The 21,105-nt window shown below is 35.7% G+C and overlaps 1 protein-coding gene across 5 annotated transcripts in view; it reads right to left on the bottom strand.

The window, feature by feature from the left end:
- Positions 1–365: 365 nt before the first annotated feature.
- PPFIA1 (PTPRF interacting protein alpha 1) overlaps positions 366–21,105 on the bottom strand; it is a 62,912-nt gene continuing 42,172 nt past the window's right edge. Inside the window, exons 17-31 of one of the 5 annotated variants that reach the window (XM_063289587.1) lie at positions 20,965–20,994; positions 19,689–19,840; positions 18,100–18,272; positions 17,254–17,347; positions 14,297–14,378; positions 14,010–14,210; positions 11,783–11,845; positions 11,062–11,088; positions 9,936–10,111; positions 9,756–9,853; positions 7,953–8,128; positions 7,242–7,310; positions 5,760–5,925; positions 3,240–3,310; positions 366–1,713 (exon numbers count right to left, since the gene is read on the bottom strand). In XM_063289587.1, the coding sequence (XP_063145657.1) occupies positions 3,252–3,310; positions 5,760–5,925; positions 7,242–7,310; positions 7,953–8,128; positions 9,756–9,853; positions 9,936–10,111; positions 11,062–11,088; positions 11,783–11,845; positions 14,010–14,210; positions 14,297–14,378; positions 17,254–17,347; positions 18,100–18,272; positions 19,689–19,840; positions 20,965–20,994 (1,566 nt within the window). In that variant the 3' untranslated portion in view covers positions 366–1,713; positions 3,240–3,251. The remainder of the gene's footprint in view (positions 1,714–3,239; positions 3,311–5,759; positions 5,926–7,241; positions 7,311–7,952; positions 8,129–9,755; positions 9,854–9,935; positions 10,112–11,061; positions 11,089–11,782; positions 11,846–14,009; positions 14,211–14,296; positions 14,379–17,253; positions 17,348–18,099; positions 18,273–19,688; positions 19,841–20,964; positions 20,995–21,105) is intronic. The other 4 variants (XM_063289583.1, XM_063289584.1, XM_063289585.1 and 1 more) reach the window with 4 other exon arrangements.

The raw sequence follows: 21,105 nt of genomic DNA, 5'->3' as shown, positions 1-21,105 counted from the left end.
CAACACCCCCAGCTCCCCCAGGGATGAGTCCGTCACCTCTAGAATATCATCCATCCACCTTGCCCTTGGTCGGCCCCTCTTCCTTTTGCCTTCCACTCTCCCTAGCATCAGCATCTTCTCCAGGGTGTCCTGTCTTCTCATTATGTAGCCAAAGTACTTCAGTTTTGCCTTTAATATCATTCCCTCAAGTGGGCAGTCTGGCTGTATTTCCTGGAGGATGGACTGGTTGGATCTTCTTGCAGTCCAAGGCACTCTCAGAATTTTCCTCCAACACCACAGGGACAAAGGGAAGCATGAATATGTCACAAGAAATTTCATTTGCATTAATATCTGAATTACAGCTTAAAAACACTTTAAGTCTCATCACAAGATAATAGCATTTTATTGGCAGTGGAAAAAAATGCTTCAGAAATTTATTGAAAGAAAGCAATAAATAATACTGTGATAAAAATAGTTCAAAGTACTTAGACTGTACATAATTTGTTACATTATCCAAAGTACATATAAGGTTAATAGAAAAAACAGTAACAATGAATTTAAGTTGTACAATTAAAAAAGAGCCAAAACCAAAAACAGAAAAAAGACATGCCATGTATATTATTGCATAATAAATAATGCACCATGATCTGAATCTCCTCCTTGCTGGCTTCATAAGATGCTATTTAAAAGTGAATGATGCATTTTCTACTTATACTATTTGCAATGACTAAAACTATTAACAACTAAAAAGTCTGTCCAGATTTTAAAACAAGTTTATAAATATATCTAAAAGATGACATAAGAAAAGTAAGGCCTTTTTAATAATTGCACTACTTCATGCCTCCATCTTTGTCATGAGGCTGCAGTGCATCATGATTGGTCCATTAAAAGAACAGCATCAATATCTTTTCACAAACATTTTCACATCAAAACACAGAACGGGAGTACTCCTCGTTGCCTGTCAAGTACTCTTAGTAGCTATTCTTGGTTAACAGAAAATATTTCCACTTATGGCTTGCTTATGCTCAATCAATGAACATAGACTGTACAAATACAGCCACAAAAAGTAGTAATAACTGACCTTGCTAGGTCTCACGTTTCATAGAGTCCTAAAAACCCCCACATTTTAGAATGTAAAGCAAATTATACTAACAAAAGCCTTAAATAAGAATACACACTAAATAATCAAATGCTATGAGTAAAAGGTACAGTTTCGAACGGAAATGGAATCAGGTACCATGCCTGCTTTGTTAATAAACATATGCCTCTCTGAAAAAAGGAATTATTTTCCAACAGCAATATATATATACTGCTTGGTGTCATGATGTCTTTACAAAGATTGTAAAATTCTTTTCACCTTCGCTTTATTAAAATCCATTACTGATAATTACAATAACTGCATAATTTACAAAAGCCCTATATTACTTATAGGGACAGATACATACAAGCATTACAGTACATTCAGATGAAAAATACTAAAATTAACATATAGCAGTAACTTGATTGACAGACACTAACAGAAAATTAAGTAACTAACTATAACTATAAGAAACATTTAATCTAAAATACTTTCTTTATAGTACTCACAAATTCACCTAATTAAAAACTCTGTAATAAAATATTTCAAAGTGTTGATTTAACAAGTATTAACAGATTAAAGATTTCAGTTGTTTCCAAAATATGGTCATTGAGTTCAAAATGGTTCAGATCATCTGTAGAAATAGTGGGGATAAACTGAAAGTAAAATAAACATATTAGTTTCAGAAGAAAAACACAGGAAATTGCCATCAGTATAATGATACAAGGAACAGCAAATATGACAGGAGATAATATTGTTATCTCCCTCTACCCCATTGCAATCAAGAAAGATGAATAAAAAGCTCTCTCAGTCTGATTACTTGTCGAAGGAAAGTGGGGAATTTTGTTATTTATTCGTTCAGTCGCTTCAGACTTAAACTGACCAAATTTAATCCTCACCACCCTTTCCCACAATCGCTAGCAATGTGAAAGGCTTCACTTAGCACGTGACAGCACTTACAGGCTACAGGAAATGGATACATTCTTTAAGCCACCTGCAACCTCTCAAAAGCCACTGTAAATCTGACACACAAAGAATCAGATGTAATGCCTCTTTTAGGATAGTTGGGCATATTCTATGGAAGTCTGACAATACATTGCTTGCATTAGACTAGCTTCCCTTAATAGCAAAAGCATACATGATATAAACTATGTATTGTAGACTATCTTCTTATACTTGCTACATGTACCAAAATATATTTAGTAGAGGTAGCAAATATATTTAGCAGTAACAAAAAGCTGTTTTATTTACTGAGCCTGATCTACTTAAGATACTAATATTTCCTCAAAGCAAAAATTTCAATAAACAATGCCCTTCATAGCCTTTTACTCATTAGCTTAATAAACAATAAAATTATGCAACAAATATGTAATTGTTGTATTATCTAACTATAATGGATTGAATCAGATTTGCTCTGAGAATGACAGATCCACTTCTATTCATAGGGTGGGAGAAGCTCCCTTTGAAGAGGCCAGGGGAACGATTTGTATTGCTTCCCCCTTCTTTTTGCTTCAGGCTCCCTCCTCCCTCACTAGAGCAGCTATTCAGGATACTTTGGGGAAGAAGTTGGTAGAAGTTATCACCTCAGCCTCTGTCTCTTTCAAGAGCTAAATTTTGCCAAATGCATTTACAATAAACACAATATAAGCTAGTTACATTGCACAAAATAGGGGTGTCCACAACATCTCGTTTCCATTGTCCATGTCCAGACCAGGCTTGATGTGAACGAATGTCACAGGGTAGAGGATGTGGATTTATTCTCCAGAGCATAAGACAAGAACCAATGAGGGCGGAAGCTTTACAGAGAGAGATCCAGACTTGAAATAAGGAGGCAGTTCCTGACAGCAAGAGCTATGAAGCAGTGGAACAGCCTGCCTCCTGAAGTCATGAGTGCTCTGTCACTGAGATTTTAAAGAAAAGTCTGGACAGCCATTTTTCTGGGATGGTATGAGGATCCCTTCCCTGTGCAGGAGGTTGAGCCAGATGACCTCCAAGGTCCCTTCCAACCCTAAAATTCTATGACAGGAATGATTACTGGTTTGTGTAATTTCTAAATTAATGACTATGAATGTTACACAATAGATTCCAGTTGCCGTAATCTTCAACATGCCAGATAGTCACTGGAATAAAACTTTGAATACAGTAAACGTACATTATTCATCAGTGTATCACTTTTACTTACCAATGAAAGTCTTTAACATGAATAAGTTCTTACTGTAGCAGAATCCAATCTTTGTGTTGCTGCTACATTGCCTATTTCAACAACCAAGAAGACATGCAGCATGCAGTTAGTGTTACACAAGAAAGTTACAAATGGTTAGCTACACAGAATGTAGCATTCCTGGTTATATCTTTGCTTTTGCAAGCTTCAGTGTATATTTGAAATTACTTTATAATATAGCAGGTACGTTTTGAACATACTGAATGCATAATTATTAAATGGGTTTTACTGACTGAGCTATACACCATCCCCATTCATCTGAGCAGGCTAAAATAATTCAGTTTCTCAACACAGTCTAAAAAAGCCACAGCTGAAAGGTAGAACACATGGTTTTAAGTATGATCCTGGAAATCTCCAAAGCAGGCTGGAAAAGACTCCTGCTTGAAATCTTGTAGTTCTAGTACAAGATAATTATTTATGTCCCTATATGCAGTAGCTTTTTAACAACATTCAGAGGAGATTGAGGACTGTCAATCTGTAAGAGGCAAGAGGCCTATCTCTTTATTTCTAGGGATACCAATTTATATATGTACTTCTTCTCTACATACATTCACTAAGTTAGGATAGCATAATTAATAAATAATAAAATTATTTTGGTGATTTAACTGTTCAGTGTAGTTAAAACATTAACTACAATTTTTGAAACAGCCATATTTGCCTGCTAATATATTTGCAATTGGCATCAGTTACTAATAAATGTATCCACAGAAAAATAAAGCTTACAATTCAGATCCTAATAGAAAAAAACTGGAGATAGGTACTTAAAAGTCCAAATTAGCCCAGCACATTCTGTAACCCCTCATCAACCAATAGACATTTAATAACTGCCTGCAAAAAGCAGTCTCTAGAATGTGAATAACACACTGAATAAGGCAATATACTATAGTTTTTAAATTATATTTACTATGTCATTTTTATTTCATACAGACTTTTTTGGCTTCAGAATCCTTTGATTTCCTTAGAATTAGGAAGCTTGAACTTGAGGATAGAAGCAATGTGTCTGTTTACAACAGTTCTTTTAATGCTTTGCCCTGATGGACTGGACATCAGGATACACAGAAAACAATTTAATATATTTTGAAATTTCCACTCTTTACAAATTAATCACTGAATAGAAAAGGTAAGACTTTCTTATTTGGGGCTGATAAACCTCAGGTAGTTGGGAAGAAATTAAAACCACTGCAGATTATCAAGATGCTAAGGTAGTAAAAGTAAAACAAAGATGAACAGGATAGGAGGAGGACTACAGACCAGATTTTTAAAATAACATTTAAGATAGTGCATGAAAGAAAGGGCTGAAGATAGTACATTTAATAGTTACTGCTGCTGAATTCTAGGAACAAGTAGTCCATGCTCTGGTATTCTCCCATCTGGATTACTGCAATGTGCTCTATGTTGGCCTGTCCTTGCAGGTGATTCAGAAGCTAAAATTAGTGCAGAATGCAGGAGCAAGGCTGTTATCCAGAAGACTGGTCAGAGGCCATATAATACTGGTCTTACAAGAACTGCACTGGGTTCTTTCATCTTGCTGGTTGGTGTTCAAGGTTGTTGTAATGTTGACTAAGGCCCTTAATGGTTTAGACTCTGATACCTGAAGGAGTATGTACCCGTCCAAATGTTGAAGAGGCATGAGGGCACCCTCAGCACCTCATTGGTGCAAGGAGGAGGTTATGTGTTCTCTGTCATGGCTCCCAGCTGCGCAACCTGTCCCCTGGAGGCTATTATCTACCTTTCAGTGTCAGATAAGGACCTTGCTTTTTATCTCTCACATTTAGGATACAGTGTCCACACACTGGTCATGCCTTCTGTCCCTTAAATGCCTCAGTTAATGTTACTATGAACATTACTGTGTCTTAATTTTTTTAAAAAAAATTAGTTGTACCGTATTATCTTGCTTTTTAATAAATGACCCAAGATATTTTGAATAGTGGGTGGACTATAAATGTTTTCAATAAATAAATACAAGTTGTATTTCAGCATTTTCCTGAGAAGGTGAACTGAAATTCTCTTATTACAGCGGTAAGCTGTATTAAGTATTTCCATTATTTCTTCGTTTTCTTTTGTAAAAGAGACTTTTGAATGATTTTATACCTGTGCTGGAAGGTATAACCAGTGGTCAGAAGCCACTGGTCTAATATGCTTTTTTGCTTAGTCCTGCACGGTTTTAGCCTTTCCTGTTTCTTTTTTTAGACTTGTATTCTGTCGGTCTTATATTCTGCATTATGTGTCTTAATTATATCTTGAACAATTAATAATAATAAAAAAAGACAACTGGAGATTTCGTTAACAGACTACATGGAAAGGCAGTTATTAATACTAAATAAGCAAAAAATGCAAATACTGCAATCATTCATTGAGAAATTAAAGCAATCCAGTAAGTCATGCAGAGTAAGTTTTCTACACAAAACAGATGCTTCTCAGTTCACTTACAAATTAAGTCAACCAGAAATAGATATCATGCTTAAATAATTAACATTTTACCATCAATTTGCATCTTCTTTGGTTGCATAGAAGGTGAAGACATTGAGGTGGTAACTCTAAAATTTGCAGGGAGAGTCTCTGCTGATCCAGCAGCTAAACCTCTTATGTCCTTTGGTCTGAACTTCTTTCTCCATGAAGGTGCACGTCTAAAGCTTTTATCATCATCCTATCAAATTAACAAGCATGATGAAAAATCGTATTAGAAAATGAACAACACAATACAAAATTCATTTACAATTTGTAATACAGAGTATTATGTTACGTACTGTAGCTGTATCCTTGAAATATACTGTACGTTTACACGTTACTGGCCTTTTTACAAAAATCGCTCAGTCATGATTTTTTTCAAATCCTAATATCCCTCTTTCTTTTTACAAAGATAATATATTTACTCCCCTATATCTTAGTACCTAAAGTGAACAATCTATCCAGTTTCATAAGCTGGTTACAAAAACAGAATTACCAGATTCTATGGTAAATCAGTTTCACAGTTTTTCCTACCAAACTTGATCTCTATTACGGGGTGGTATAAGTATACCAGCACTTACATTCTCATAGAATGTAATGAAGAGTTCTGCACCTGTTTCCTTTAAAACTATGGGATCAACAATTACAGGTGTTATGAGTGATTTTATCTGCCAAACCGGTTACTGCAATCCTTTGAGATTTCTACTCAGATTCAGTAGGTTCCTCAACAACTGAAAATAATTCAACTAACAAAGATGTGGATATTATAGTGGTTAAAAACAAAGTGAATTTTGCTGCCATGATCACCACAGATTAAATTTGAAGAAAGGTTGTACTTGGTTCTTCATATTCATTTCTATTTTATCACTTGTGTGATTTTTTTTCCTCAGTGGCTTCAGTTTCTCAGAATATCAAGGGACTGATACAGTTCTATGGCTGAATCAAAAGCACGAGACCAGATTTTGACAGATACACCACTTGGTGCTTGGTCAAAACAGCATGAGATATATGGTATGAAATCTTGATAGAATTTACATCAGAAACTACTGTTGCTACTTTTCTTCTCTCAAAAAAACCTGCTGAGAATTAATTGGAATCTGTTTGATCATAGCAAATGAAATGAAAATTTGAATGCATACACGGAAAGAACAGAAAAATGAAAAGTTGAAGATAAAAAAACGCTGAACAAGTAGTGGAGAAAGGACTTTATATAACAACTTCCTTAAAATTAAGAAAAAGAGTTATCTAAAATATCTTTGATCACAGTGAGTCATTTTGTCTGCATTAGTGGATACTATTAATCTTGGGTGCTATGATAGCAGAAAGAACAAAGGTGGACCGTTAGTTATGTGAAAAACACATTAATATATCTTTCTGCAATGAATGCATAGGAATGTGGGGTCTCATACTTAAAAATCTTTCTGTAAACAAAAATTTGATGCAGATACCATTAAATTATTCTGGCTGTCCCTATAAACAATAATAGACTGGATGGACTCATAAAATTAAACTCACCTCTTCAAACTTCCTGTCCGTGCCTATCACAAGAAGGTTATTAAATTCCCTCTCCAATACAGCACGAGCCTAATTAAAAATAATTACTAAAATTAAAAATATTTCAAACATTTGAGCTACACTTTGAGATTTCAGATTTACAAAATTTATATAATTTTAATAATGACCAAACAATTTGATATCTTCCTGGGTTTATGATAGCATTCTTCAAATATTTCAAAGGATGTCATATAAAAGTCAAGGCTTGTTTTCTCTCTTTCCAGAATGCCAGACCCAGAATAATGGGTTTAAGTTGCAGACTGCAATTAAATGTTAGGAATAAATACCTAAGAATAAGAGTTACTTGACAGTGGAACGAATTAGCCAAAGGCTTCATTGGATTCAAACAGAAGCTAGCCAGCTATCTAATGGAGATGATTTAATTGAGATTTCTGCATCAAGCAGGGATTGACCATGATGGCCAAAATGGCTCCTTGCAACCCTATGATTCTATTGCTATCACTGAATTGGCTTTGCTTTCTGACTGTCACAGCTCTCAGATAAAACATAGTAACTGAAAGTAAAGTCCAGATGTCAGAATGAAGTACGAAAAGTCGTCTTGAAATAGTTTATTTAATAAATTCTCATTGCCCTGTATTAAATGTTATAATGTTCCAAACATGCCTTATGAATAAAAAAACATTCCCCATCAAATGATGTTATTGTAATTACCTGTGTATTCTGAGTGGGTATTTGTAAAGAAAGAGCTAATGCATTGTGATCAAAAGTTTCATCTAAGGCCAAAAGCGCACCATGAACTCCACTTTCTATAAGGTTATTTGCATATTCTTTAAGACCAATTGACACCACCCAATGAATCATCCTGTCATTGCTCCAGACAAGGACATCTGTATGAGGAAAAGTAAATATTTAAGTCATAAAATAATCTATCACATGTACTTGCCAAAGTTTTAAGGATGAGTTCAGATTTCTATACTATTCAAGGGGCCAAGATTCAGTGGAGTCTCCAGCTACCTTCATTGATTTCCCCTTCCAGTATCTCCCACCATGTTGCAGAAAGTTTCCTGAACCTCCAGAGCAAATTTGCAGAAGCACATGCAGTTATACAGGGAAGACATGACAAAACTAGCTCCTCTCTTCTTCCAGTGGGGCAGTCTTAACAAGTTTCACCAGTAATCTGAATGAAAGCCCAACATTTTATATATGCGTGGGTGGGGGGGGGTGTTGGCAGAGCGGGTGGGTCGGTTATTGTCCTACTGAATATCAAAGTTTATAAAAAAAATAGTATCACATGGTAGGACTTTGTGTTCACAAGGTGTAAATTTTATTTGATGGGATAGTTTGGTATTAATCACAATTTGCAGTTCATCAACTACAAATAGGAGTGAAAGTATTTAAGGAATGAAGCCACCTAAATGTTTTGGTATTAGTACATTATAGCTGTTTAATGTTTTTCCAGGACTTATTATAGACTTGCATTTTAAAATAGAAGAAAAAAGTTATAACTGATAAATTCTACAGAGCTTCATTAACCACAACTACAGTACTGCTAATACAGTTTTCACGGACTAAACCTTTTGTAGAGTTCAGTTTATGCTCGTTTAATGTATATTAGATGCTGGTTCATCAATCATGCTAAGTCTTGTTTGGGCTTAGCATAATGTGTGAACCCAGCCACATTGGTTTATTATTATGCGCAGAACCAAAATCCTAGTTTTGTAGACCATATGAATGAAGCCACTAAATAAAGCATGAGGGAAGGCAAGGGTATTTAAAAGACAGGAGGTGCATGTGTGTGTTAATTTCTTTCTGGCTGTATACCTGGGCTGCACTGATTGCTGAACAAGCATATTAATTTCTTATATCTGGTAACATTATTAGACTGTAATTGTGCTATCACAATAGTCATGATGCTGAATTGCTGTCCCTGCTAGATTTGGTTTCTATAGTTGTATCTGTTTATGATTATTAGTAATTATTTGCTTTACTTGTTTCATAGTTTAATGTCTCTCAACCTGCTTAATATAAATATCTTAGAGAAAAAGATATTGTGTTATGCTATCACTCGGTTAGAAAAAATTGAATATAGGATCCAATCAGAAGTTAGGCATCTTATAATGTTTATCTCTGTAAAAAACCTAAGATGCATCTTTGAAAATATTTACAACTATGCAGTTTTAGTAAATGGAAAACAACTGAATTAAGATAACTGTATTATTTATTATATTTATATTTATCACATTTATATCTTACTCTTTTTTTTAATAGCTCAAGGTGGCATATATAGTGCTATCCCTGCAACAACCACCCTGTGAGATGAGTTGGACACTGAGACAGGACTGGTCCAGGGTCACCCAACCAGTTTCTATGTCTAAAGGAAGACTAGAATTCAGTCTCCTGGCTTCTAGTGCAGCACCCTCACAGCTATGCCAAACTAGCTTACAAGTTTCAACCCTACAAGTTGAAAATTTAATGAACTATTAACAGTATCAAAGCAGAGAAGCAAAAATCTACCTTTAATTTCATTCAGACTTCCTTCTCTCCTTCTTTCAAGTTCTTTTCGGTCATAATTTAATCTTCGGAGACACATGATACCACACTGGAAGCTATTTCTTTGAAAAGTGTTAAAAGAATAAGAGATTAAACAATGCAGCTAAAATGCTTGTCATTAATTACTATTTTAAATATATTTACCTGTGAAAACTGTCTACCATTTTAAGTTGACCACGAAGATCTTTTTTAGTTAAGTGGTCCAGCATTCTAGCATCAACAAGGCATTCCATAAAGTAACTGCGATACTGCGGGAGCCCCAAACTGGGAAGCCATTCATTGCCAATCCATTCGTGGTTCATATCACCATAGGCTAAAGTCTATTAAAAAAAATAGAGCAAAGGATTATTTAAAATAAGGAGCTTTTATGTATAAATCGGGGGCTGAATCCAGCATTTTATTCTGTTGATGGAAGCTTCTCTAAGCAGAGTTCTAGTCTTCTAACAGAAAGAAAGAGGTAATTGTTCTAGTTTTTAATCCTCTATCACTCCTAGCATACTGGTCTTCAAGCAAGCAATCTCTGAAGCACGTTTTTAGGTGATACTTGGGATTGGATGGGAATACAACTGAAAAAGCTTGCCTTCTTTTCAGCTAGAAGAAAAGCTTCAACAGATCAAAAATATTTGCAAGAGAATTTTGCTCTATCTACCAAAAGTCAACACAGGAAGTTTCATTCATGGCAAAATGAACACCTTAAAATTTGAATCTACTTCACACTACTTTTATGATTTGGTGTTATAAAAATAAACATGTGAGGTACACATGGGAGATACACAGCTCTAAATCCTCTGAGATCATACCAAACAGCAGCAATTCTCTTATATATATCCATTTCCTACCTAGAAATATGCACTAGCTTTTCACATTTCATGTATTTACCACAGTAGACACTAGTGGACTATTTACATTCACCTACTATTACAAAATAAGTAGAAGCTATTATTAAAAGAAGTCAAACATCTGATTCTGGATGTTCTAGCTATTTATACAACCTCAGTCCCCAGTCTTACTAAGAATACATGTTGATATTTGGAGATGCTTTTATAATTTTTGCAGATTTTTTAAAATCAACATCTGTCAGTGAACCATCAGAAGGCAGAATGTCAATTTCTAACTCTGAAAATATTTCAAAAATTATTCTGAATAAGAATATTTGAAAGAAGAATTAACTGACATGTTTGTTAAATATATAAATAAGCACTGAAAATTAGATTTTATGATTTAATAAATTTTAGCTAAAGTTTAAAGATGTAAAAGAAAGGTCTCCAACCTGAGCCCAGCTTCCTTCCTCATCTTCCTGACGTTAGGTAATTAGAAAAAGTAAGAGGACACACAAATGTTAGTATTTATAAGTTTAGTAATTTAAGTAAACTCAAGGTAATGGCCACAATCCAGTGTGCAAAGGAGATAAATAACTGAAGGACTATGCAAACCCATGTAAAGTTTTCCTCAACAGAAATTTTATCACTGCCTGAATTATTATTTACTAAGTGTACTTATCTAGACCACATAGTAAATATTTGAGTTAAAATTACTCTCCTGGATTGTGGTCATATTCTAATAGTGAAAAAAGCAGCATGCTATTTCAAAATACAAGCACCATGCATCCAAAACTGTGCATATATGCATCTCTCTTAATATCTTTATGAACCTTCATGAAAATTGAGATACCACACACTGCTTTATTTTTCCACACAAGAAGCAGCCTCTACATATAAACTCAAGGAAAATATTAAGCAGTGCCATCTCACGCAGTTCAAAAATTAATGCACTGATCTTCTTTGAAATGTACAAGGCAGATATTTTATTTTCCCCTCACCTCCACAATGATCTTGGTGGAAAAACATTTTACAGCATGACTGATAAATTTCAAGTGGGTTAGTCATTAAAACCAATCATAATTAAGAATCTAGTTACATTAATATTTCTATTTTTCCAGATGTACATGATTCAAGCAATCAAGAAGTAGGAGAAGCACTTCTACAACTAACCGTTTGTGGTGTAGATGTAAGATTTTCCATTTCTTCATGCGTTACCCAGACATTTCCTGTAGTCTAAAATGACCCCATAGGGAACCAATCACATCCAATGAAAGGAAAGCAGTAACAAAGAGGAAAGGTTGCAGAATATATAAGCAACAGGTGTGTATAAGGAGCAGGCATGGGCAAAAGCAAGTTTCAAGACTATTAAGTATAAGCTGATGTGAAAAGCAAGCCCACAGGTAAATATATTTACCTCGATTAAATACAGAACTGTATTTAAGTAAGATTCTAATAAATAAAATTGCTACATTATGGTTTTTAGACATGATATTTATACTGAGTATCTCAATCAGATTTTGGAGAGTGCTTCACTTGCTTTTAAGTTACTTGCTTTTAAGTTACTTGCCGAACATCTATTTTCTGAGCAGAAAAATAATATACAGTACCTTTATCAGATCAGTTCTTGTGCACATTCATCAGACATTTTCTAGTTTATGATAATTACCTAACAGTAAAATTATGATTTGTACTTATTCTCCAGACTACGACTACAAACCACTTTCAAACTGGTTTGTGATCCTGGTTTTAAGAACAAGTACAAACCACATTTTACCTGTAGAACACAAAAAGAACTTGATTTTATTTTATTACAAATCAGAAAGTAAGTGGAACATGCAAGTTGAAGGTTTAGTCATGTACCAGTAAGCCATGATTTGGCATGGTATATTAACCACCCGAGTAAATTGGGAAGTTGACTTTTAAGATCCAATTATTCTTTAATTGTTTGCTTTCTTTCAAATCGGCATTCACCCACAGACATTTTCATAAGAGGCACAGTCATCTTAAATCCTGTCTTCCAAATGTTTTAAAACTACAGTTCACAAAATATCGAGTCATCTTGGCTGTTGGCAATGCTAGCTGGGAAATACAGAAATTGTAATCCTACAGTTTTGGAAGAAATCAGATTAGGGAAAGCTATGCTAGCTCTTAGCTGCAGGAAAGGAGATGCATATATGCAGCCAGAAGAAATTCCAATTCAGATCTGGATGCACATCCACACTGCAGTTTTCATCAAGATCCCACTGAATTTGCTGATGCTAATCACACAGCAATCATTACAAATAAAATGCAATTAAAATGCACTGGCTTTGGTGTAGTTTGTTAAGCCAGTTTGGTGTAGTGATTAAGGCATCTGGCTAGAAACCAGGAGACTGTGAGTTCTAGTCCCGCCTTAGCCACAAAGCCAGCTGGGGGACCTTGGGCCAGTCACTTTCTCTCAGCCCTAGGGAGGCAATGGCAGACCACTTCTGAAAAACCTTGCCAAGAAAACTGAGGGACTTGTCCAGGCAGCCTCTGAGAACTGGACACAATTGAATGGATAAAAAAAAAGCACTGGCCAAAATATACTAGACTAAATGTACTATAAAATATATTCTAATTGAAATGTACCAATGTTGGCTCCTCACTCACTAGCAAATTAATTGGATAGAACTGTAGTACAATTTGCTTTATGGAATTACCTACACGTAAAGTATCTGACATTTAGCTGATTATGGCTTAATCCACATGTCTTGCATGAGCAGGAAAGAGACTTTTAATTTCATAAGAAAGCCTGCAAATTTCTCTCTTTTTTTGTCCTGGATATCTCATCCTACATCACTGTAGAAGGCCTACTAATTCTCAGGAACAGATTTGTGGAAAAACCACACTGGGCAGAGTTCCACGGAATCTACTGAATCCAATCTCTTCTGGATTCAGGTCAGTATGAATTTAAAACTAAGGTCCACAGCCACTGGCTGGTCTCAGTAGCCAATAATAAGTTTGCTATCATGCTTTCTTCTTCCTGTATAAAAACTGTATTATGTTTTTAAAACGACCCACTCTTGCCTGCAAGGTATTCTAAACATTGTAGTAAAACAAAGCAAGGTGCAACCCTCTCTTTAGGAACTAAGCTGGAGGACTGTTTGGTATTTCACTTCCAAAGCACTTCAACAGCCTTACTTACCAGAGAGACATGGTATGTCAGCTTTTAAATTACAAGTTGCTTAAGAAAAAGGGTAACAAGCCATTAAAGAATTCTTTAGACAGCTTATTTCTTATCATTTTCTACTTAAGCATCACTACTTTCTCTCTCAGGAGTATCTGAAAGAGTATCTTATGCCCATAATAAAACACTGTGATTATAAAGCCTGACTTTCTCATCAATCTCATCATGTCATTGTCCAAGTTCTCTTACCGTTCTTGATGTAGCAGGAGCAGATGGACTTGTTAGTGACATAATTTCTTGTATGGCAAGTCTCAGTTTTAACCTATGTAAAGGATTACTGATTCCAATTTCACGCTGTATTTCAGTATCAGATAAGGCTGACATTATAGCACCACTTTTCACATTTGCACGGCAAGCAGCTACATACCAAGCTGGCATCCCAACCCATAACTGAAAAATATGAAAAAAAAGGCACAGAATTATTTAAAAGTTGCAAATTAAAGAAAGCATTATGTTGAATTGAAAAGATTTCTTACCTCTAACCAAACAACCACAGTGGGTCCATCCCACTGAGCAAAAGGCAGACCTTGTCTCCGAGCTTCTTCAAGAAGTTCGTGCCTAAGGAAATCAGCAATGCACATTAGCATATTTCCTTCCCTGTTGCCCTCTGGTGATCTTTCTTCTTTCATTAATTTTATATCACAGCATCAGAAACCTGTATTAAGCACATTGCCTGACTTCAGAAGAACTGTAACATTAATCCATTTGAAAGCCAAATAGTCGTGAAGCAGAAGTTTCCAAATTCTAAATTCTATACTCCGTACAGTTATGCTTAAGGAATATGACATTTCAGAGTATATGTCTTTACTTGGACAGCCTTCATATAAAAGGAATCTTTAGCTTTTTCTTCAGAGATATGTTGGCGAGTAAGTTTATATACAAAATCAAATCAAATCAATTGTTATTATGGCCATTTAAATACAAATGTACATAATGTACTTAGGGAAGTTCATGTAATTCTATACTTCGTGCAACTAATTAGCATGTTAAATTTGGCCAATGCAGTTGAACTAAACTGTAGGCCTAGGTTATGATTTATGTCAAGTTTGAATTAGACCAGCCTTTCTCAACCTTTTGACCCTGGAGGAACCCCTGAAGTATTTTTCAGGCCTTGGGGAATCCCTGCACATTCAGGCTCAAATACAGGCCAGAAGTTACAAAATTATTATATTTGCTTTATGTGTAGGCCTGCATATATGCATTAACAGTGTTCTTAAACTAAAGAATGAAACTTACCTCTTTAAAGTGAAGTTGCCCAAATCTGAAATAATTTTTTAAATAAATTGTAATCTCCCAGGGAGCCCCTAGTGACCTCTCACGGAACCCTAGGGTTCCACGGAACCCTGGTTGAGAAACCCTGAATTAGATATTTAAAACAAATCTTAATTCACTTCCATTAAACTTGGGTTTCTCAACCAGGGTCATTGGAGTATGCCCTTCCTGCCAGATTGGATAGGACGGGTAGAAACAACTGGAGAGAGAGACAGTCCCATAAGTAACCTGGTCCTAAGCCATGAAGGGTTTTTAAGGTGATAACCAGTACCTTGAATTGCACCTAGAAGCACACTGGAAGCCAATACAGCTCGTGGAGCAGTGGCATCACATGTGCTGAATAACTAGCACCAGTAACTGCCCACCTCACCACATTTTGCACCAGTTGAAGCTTCCAAATACTCTTCAAGGGCTGCCAGATGTAAAGCACATTGCTGTAGTCAAATCTGGAGGTCACAAGGACATGAATGATTATGACCAGGGTCCCCTGGTTCAGGAATGGGCACAACTGAGGCATAGCCCTAAGCTGTGCAAAGGCCTTCCTAGCCACAGCTGCCAGCTGCTCTTTGAGCAGGAGCCTTAAGTTCAGGAGGATCCCCAGATTACACATTGGGTCTGTCTGGGGCAGTGCCACCCCATCCAGAACCAAAGATTCTGGAGGTCAAAAAACCCAGACTAACTCGGTCTTACTTGGGTTGAACTCAAGCCTGTTGTGCCCCACCCAGGACCCCACAGCCTCCAGGCACTGAGAAAGAACCTCCACGGCATTACTCAGGTGGCCTGGCATGGAGATATAAAGCTGGATATCATCAGCATACTGATGATACCTCACACTAAACCACTGAATGACCTCACTCAGCGGCTTCATGTAAATAAGGAGGGGGAGAGAGGACTGAGCCCTGATTCACCCCACAAAGGAGGGGCTGCCAGCTGGATCTCCACCTTCTTATTAATATTGACTGGAACTGGCCCCAGAGGAAGGAGGAGAACCAGCACAACACTGTGGTGCCCACCCCCAACTCCCAGAGCTGGTCCAGAAGGATACTATAATCGATTGTATCAAACACTGCTAACAGGTCAAGAGGAGAAAAGATGGATGCACCACACTCATCCCGCTCCTGCCAGAGGTCATCCAAGAGCGCGATCAATGCTGCTCAGTCCCATACCCAGGCTGAACTCTGACTGAAAGGGGTTCAGATAATCTATTTCTTCTAGAGTCCTCTGAAGCTACAACACAACCACCTTCTCTACAATCTTTCCTAGAAAAGGTGGAGTCTAGCGATGGCCCCTTGAAGAGGGAGCGAACTACCGCCTCCTTAAAAGACGGTGGAACTACCCCCTCCCTCAGAGAGGAGTTAACCACCATTTTTACATTACCATTCTCCAAAGTTTAAATTGCAATCCTGTATTTCAAACTGAAGTGCTATAGGATTTGATCTTCTGCATTGCCAATGGAATATTACCATTACCCTGCCAGATACGCTATTCAAATGGCAAAGGTTTTAAAGATGTCAAGATGACTCAGTCATCAGAAACAAATAATTTAAAAAAATCTGGAAAGAATGGTAGAGAAATGCTATTATTGCTTCTAACAGAATTAAGACATTATATCTTGTGAACAGCACAAAACTGAACTATTACTTCTGAATGACAATTTTACTTTCCTTGGTAGCAAAACTCATACCAGAACCTCATCACTAGATTAATTTTAGAGAGAGTATATTTCCTAAAGTATCTAGGAACAAGGCCATTTTAAGAGTTTGAATCTGCATCCTGAATTCCACTGAGAAACAAAATTAAATCAGAGTTGTATTTACAGAATGTGTGCAATTTGCTTCTATCATGTAGCTTCTAGGTCTCTACTTTCCTGACTTACTGAAGTTTCAAGTTATCTTTGAAAAACCCACCTATATAAACGTTTATGATAGTAAAAGTTATTATTCTTCTGAATAAAATGCCACAAGTCATGATATAGAATAATGAAAAATAGATGCACTAGACACACAGATTTAAAGTCTAAAAGCCAGTGATATTAAATATTTTGTATTCTTAAGTATTTTTAAAGGTTTAATGACAGGGATATAAAATAAAAACTGTAGGTATTTCTTAATTATGAAAAGCCTGGTAAATGTGTAAGTTTCCTTAGTATATTGAAACTTACTTTTTTTGCAGTTTTCTATTCTTTTCTGCTTGTCCTCCGAGTTTTCCAAGCCCCAAACCATCCTGAGTTGCACTTTCTGCTTCTAATACACTAACTGTAAGAAACAGTAGGTACAGTAATAAATATCTCCCCCAATGTTTTTGAATTAGTGGTAGATATGCACACTTAAAAGGGAAAACACATCTCTATTCATTATGACTGCTGTGCAGTAATCAATGCACAGTTATACTTATTATTTAGTGACTTTAAAGCTAATTCATGGGTTAACTATTGGGGCTAGGTAAATTATTGGAGGGCATTCAAATAATTAAATTCAGATACATAATTCATTGTAGGAATCCTAAGTGAAATGCAACCCTTGAAGCGAAAGTAATTGTGCCCTCCTAAAGGTCTGGCATGGCCACTTGAAGGGCCTTCCCTGATCATCCTTGCAAGTATGTGCTGATACAGGAGACACCTCTGCTGGGAGTCCTGCTGATATGAGAAAACTTTTGAATTGTAGCAACTCAAGTATAAAACATTTATTAACGTTCAGATCTTAAAAGATCCATACCTGATCTAACATCACAAAAATTAGTACTTTCAGGCAAAACCATTGTTATTAGCTGCCTGTGATCCATGACTTTGGTAAATATCTGAGAATTAGCCTATTCAATTATCAATATGTGTAAGAGAGTTAACTGCATTATTTAAGTTAAACTTTGCTAATAATGCAGACTCTACAAGACAACTGTATTTTGCTAGAAGTTGATTATCTTTATTTCACATATTATAAAATAGTTATTCTGCATAATAGTAATCCTAGTGTTTATTCAACTTTATGCTTTGGGTTAGTAACATACCAACCTTGTCCCAAGATCTCTTTGTTCATCTGTCCAGATCGACCTTTTTCTTTCTTACCAAACAGGCGGCCAATCGAGGATTTGATCCCCTTCTTTTTAGGAGCTTTGTGGAGGGAATCTTGGCTGCTATTACTGCTACTGGGATTGCTTGCTTGTCCATCTTGAGAGCCTGTGGAACTGTAGGACAGAAATTGTTAAGCCTTTTCTAAAGTATTCATCACCCATGACCCCTTTTGATCTAGGGCCATTCAGCTAATAATAAGTAATAAATACAAATGCATTTAAATGACACAGTACACATTCAGCCTAAATTAAAGGTTTGAGTGCAACTGCAGTACAAATGAAAGCCAGATACAATTGGCTTTTTAAGTAAATTAACTTGATCTTTATTAAAAATATTGAAAACAGGAATTTTCTAGAACATTTCCATATTAGTTTGAAAGCAACAGATTACAAAAACATCTGAGTTTCTATCATTTTTTTATCATTTTTAAAAATCTACCAGTTATCTAAAGCTCAAAAATGTATAAATGCAGAATTCATCAAAAGAGATAACTATAATTACTATTGTGAATTCTTCAAGTTAACAGTATTTTAAATGGCTGCATGAAATTATCTACTTCTGATATATTTTGTTATTTCACTGCAGTTTACTACTGTAACTATGAAAGCATTTCTAGACTCTTTTTGGTGCTAACAAAGGCCCCTAATTAATTTATAATATAATCAAACCGAATCTATTTACTAAATGCTATTAAACAGAATTATATTCTCTCTCTCTCTCTCTCTCTCACACACACACACACACACACACACACAAAAACCAGAGATGTTGCAGAGTATCAGCTTCAATATGTGAATTAAGCAAAACTGAAGATCAGATGGAATAAACTACTAGCATAGCTGGACTACTAAGAGATGGTTCCCAAATTATGCTTTTCTGTTTTTGAACTGGTAAGGCCACCAAAGTTCACTGTGATTTATAGGAAAGTTAATGAAAAAGGAAGCAAGTATTGCAAATATCCTACTCCTAAGCTGTTTAAAGACTTAAGTAAGAATTTTAAATTTTTGTTAAGAATCCTTTTGGATCTTATGATTAGATATTAAACAAACACAGGAACCCATTGAGTCAGCACTGAACTGAATGGGATTTGTTCCCTAGTACCGCACCTAGCACTGCAGCTTTAGTTCGATATCTGAAGTCATGGAGATGATGGAATTTTTGCCACAAATAGAAAGCATGTGTTTTCCATCTTACCAAAGAATGTGAGGACAAAAAATGATGTTAGTGCAAGATAGAGAAGAGCACTGATATTGCCTGCAGGAGGGAATAAAAGAGTCACTTTTATGGTGAGATGGGCGGCATATAAATGTAATAATAAATAAAATAAAATAAATAGAATCTCAAAGACTCTAGAAGACAAGCTGCCAACAGAAGTAAAGGCCTGCACAAACAGGGGGTGGAGGAAGGAAAAGGCCAGTGAGGAAGGGAACATTTAGAAAACAAGCAGGGTGCAAACTGGAGGCCAAAGAAGCAATAATATAATCAGACAAAGTTGTTTTGAATGCAGATCTCTTTCTTCAAACACTTACTTTCGAAGATCTCTTATATCTTCCTGGCTTGCTGTATGCAAAGCTCCTTTATAAGATTTATCCAAATGCAGTGATCGAGGTGAAGATGGTGGTGAGGTCTCACATTTTATTGTAGCCTTGTCGTCTCTAACGTCTTCTCTAGAAACTGGAGTCTATGAATGAATGCAACTTAAGTATGTTTTGCATCTTAAATTATGTGGAACAGATCAGTAACAAATTTTAATTATTAGAAATTTCATAATCTCAGAAATTGCTATTTCTGTATGTGAATAGATAAAAGATTATCTGATTCAATAAAATACACAAAGTTATATAAATAAAGACATGTGTTTATAGTTTCTTATCATAAGCTGGTATGATAATGCACAAGGAACAATGTTTCTTGCAACTAAACTATACATACTTGAAATTGCTTTTGGACGATCTGAGGAGACTAACTCTGAAGTGAATAGGTAGAATTCAAAAGGGTGTTTCACCAGATTTCGTTTTTCTTTAAACTTTTCATAAAATAGAAATTTAGAGATTTGAAGTAAGGTCTTTTTTTTTAAGGAAATAATGTTGAAATATGTATGCCATATTCTTTCATTTCCCATTGACAAGCCTCACTATTGAATTTCTTTTTAGTTAGTTAGGAATGCAAGTGGTTGAAGGTTTCCGGAGCTAAAAGACAACAAGGCACTTTCAGTATGTAAGGTGTACAGAATTAGGTCCCATGTTTTACAGCTAGCTGGCCCAAAGAGATCAGAAAAAGAAGTGTTAAACTGAAATGTACTACAGTCGGAAATGCAGACCTTCAACTACCCAACCATTCTGTAGGTTGAATCCAAACATAGCTACACCTAGGTCTCACTGAAATAAAGCAATTTCAATTTCATTTTAGTAATACCTACTGAAATTTAATTTGGGTAATCAGGAATTAGTTAATGTGATGCTGCCATTGCCCTTTTAAAGAAAACTAAAGCAGAGAAATGGGATGTAGGAAAATCCTTATTCTACACATAGGGTTTCAGCCCACATTGAACCTTTTAAATTATCTTGTTCTTTGAAGAGCAAGAGCATGTACGTACACTACCCAATTTCTATCTCTGCTTGTCAGTGATGAAAAGCTCAGTGGAATATGCATATCTGGAGAATAAGCAAGCAGTAAAGATGGGCATATAGAAATAATTTGCATACTACTACTATAGCGGTCATGTCAGCCCAGACATTTCACACACATGCATATAAACATTTGTATAGTACTAGATTCAACACAAGTTTGCTGCTGAAGGTTTACCTTTCTATGGTGTTTCCTTAAATCACTAGGCTGACAGATGCATGCAAAGAAGAGAAAGTAAAATAAAGCAGATCGGTAGATAATTTCAAATTAGAAAGAACAGAATAGAAAATTTTAAAAGTTCTACCTTTATTTGGGAAA

Source organism: Candoia aspera, chromosome 1, assembly GCF_035149785.1.
Source record: "Candoia aspera isolate rCanAsp1 chromosome 1, rCanAsp1.hap2, whole genome shotgun sequence".
Classification (NCBI taxonomy): Eukaryota; Metazoa; Chordata; class Lepidosauria; order Squamata; family Boidae; genus Candoia; species Candoia aspera.
Note: the sequence above shows the minus strand (reverse complement) of the source record. Positions and strands in the feature narration are given on the sequence as shown.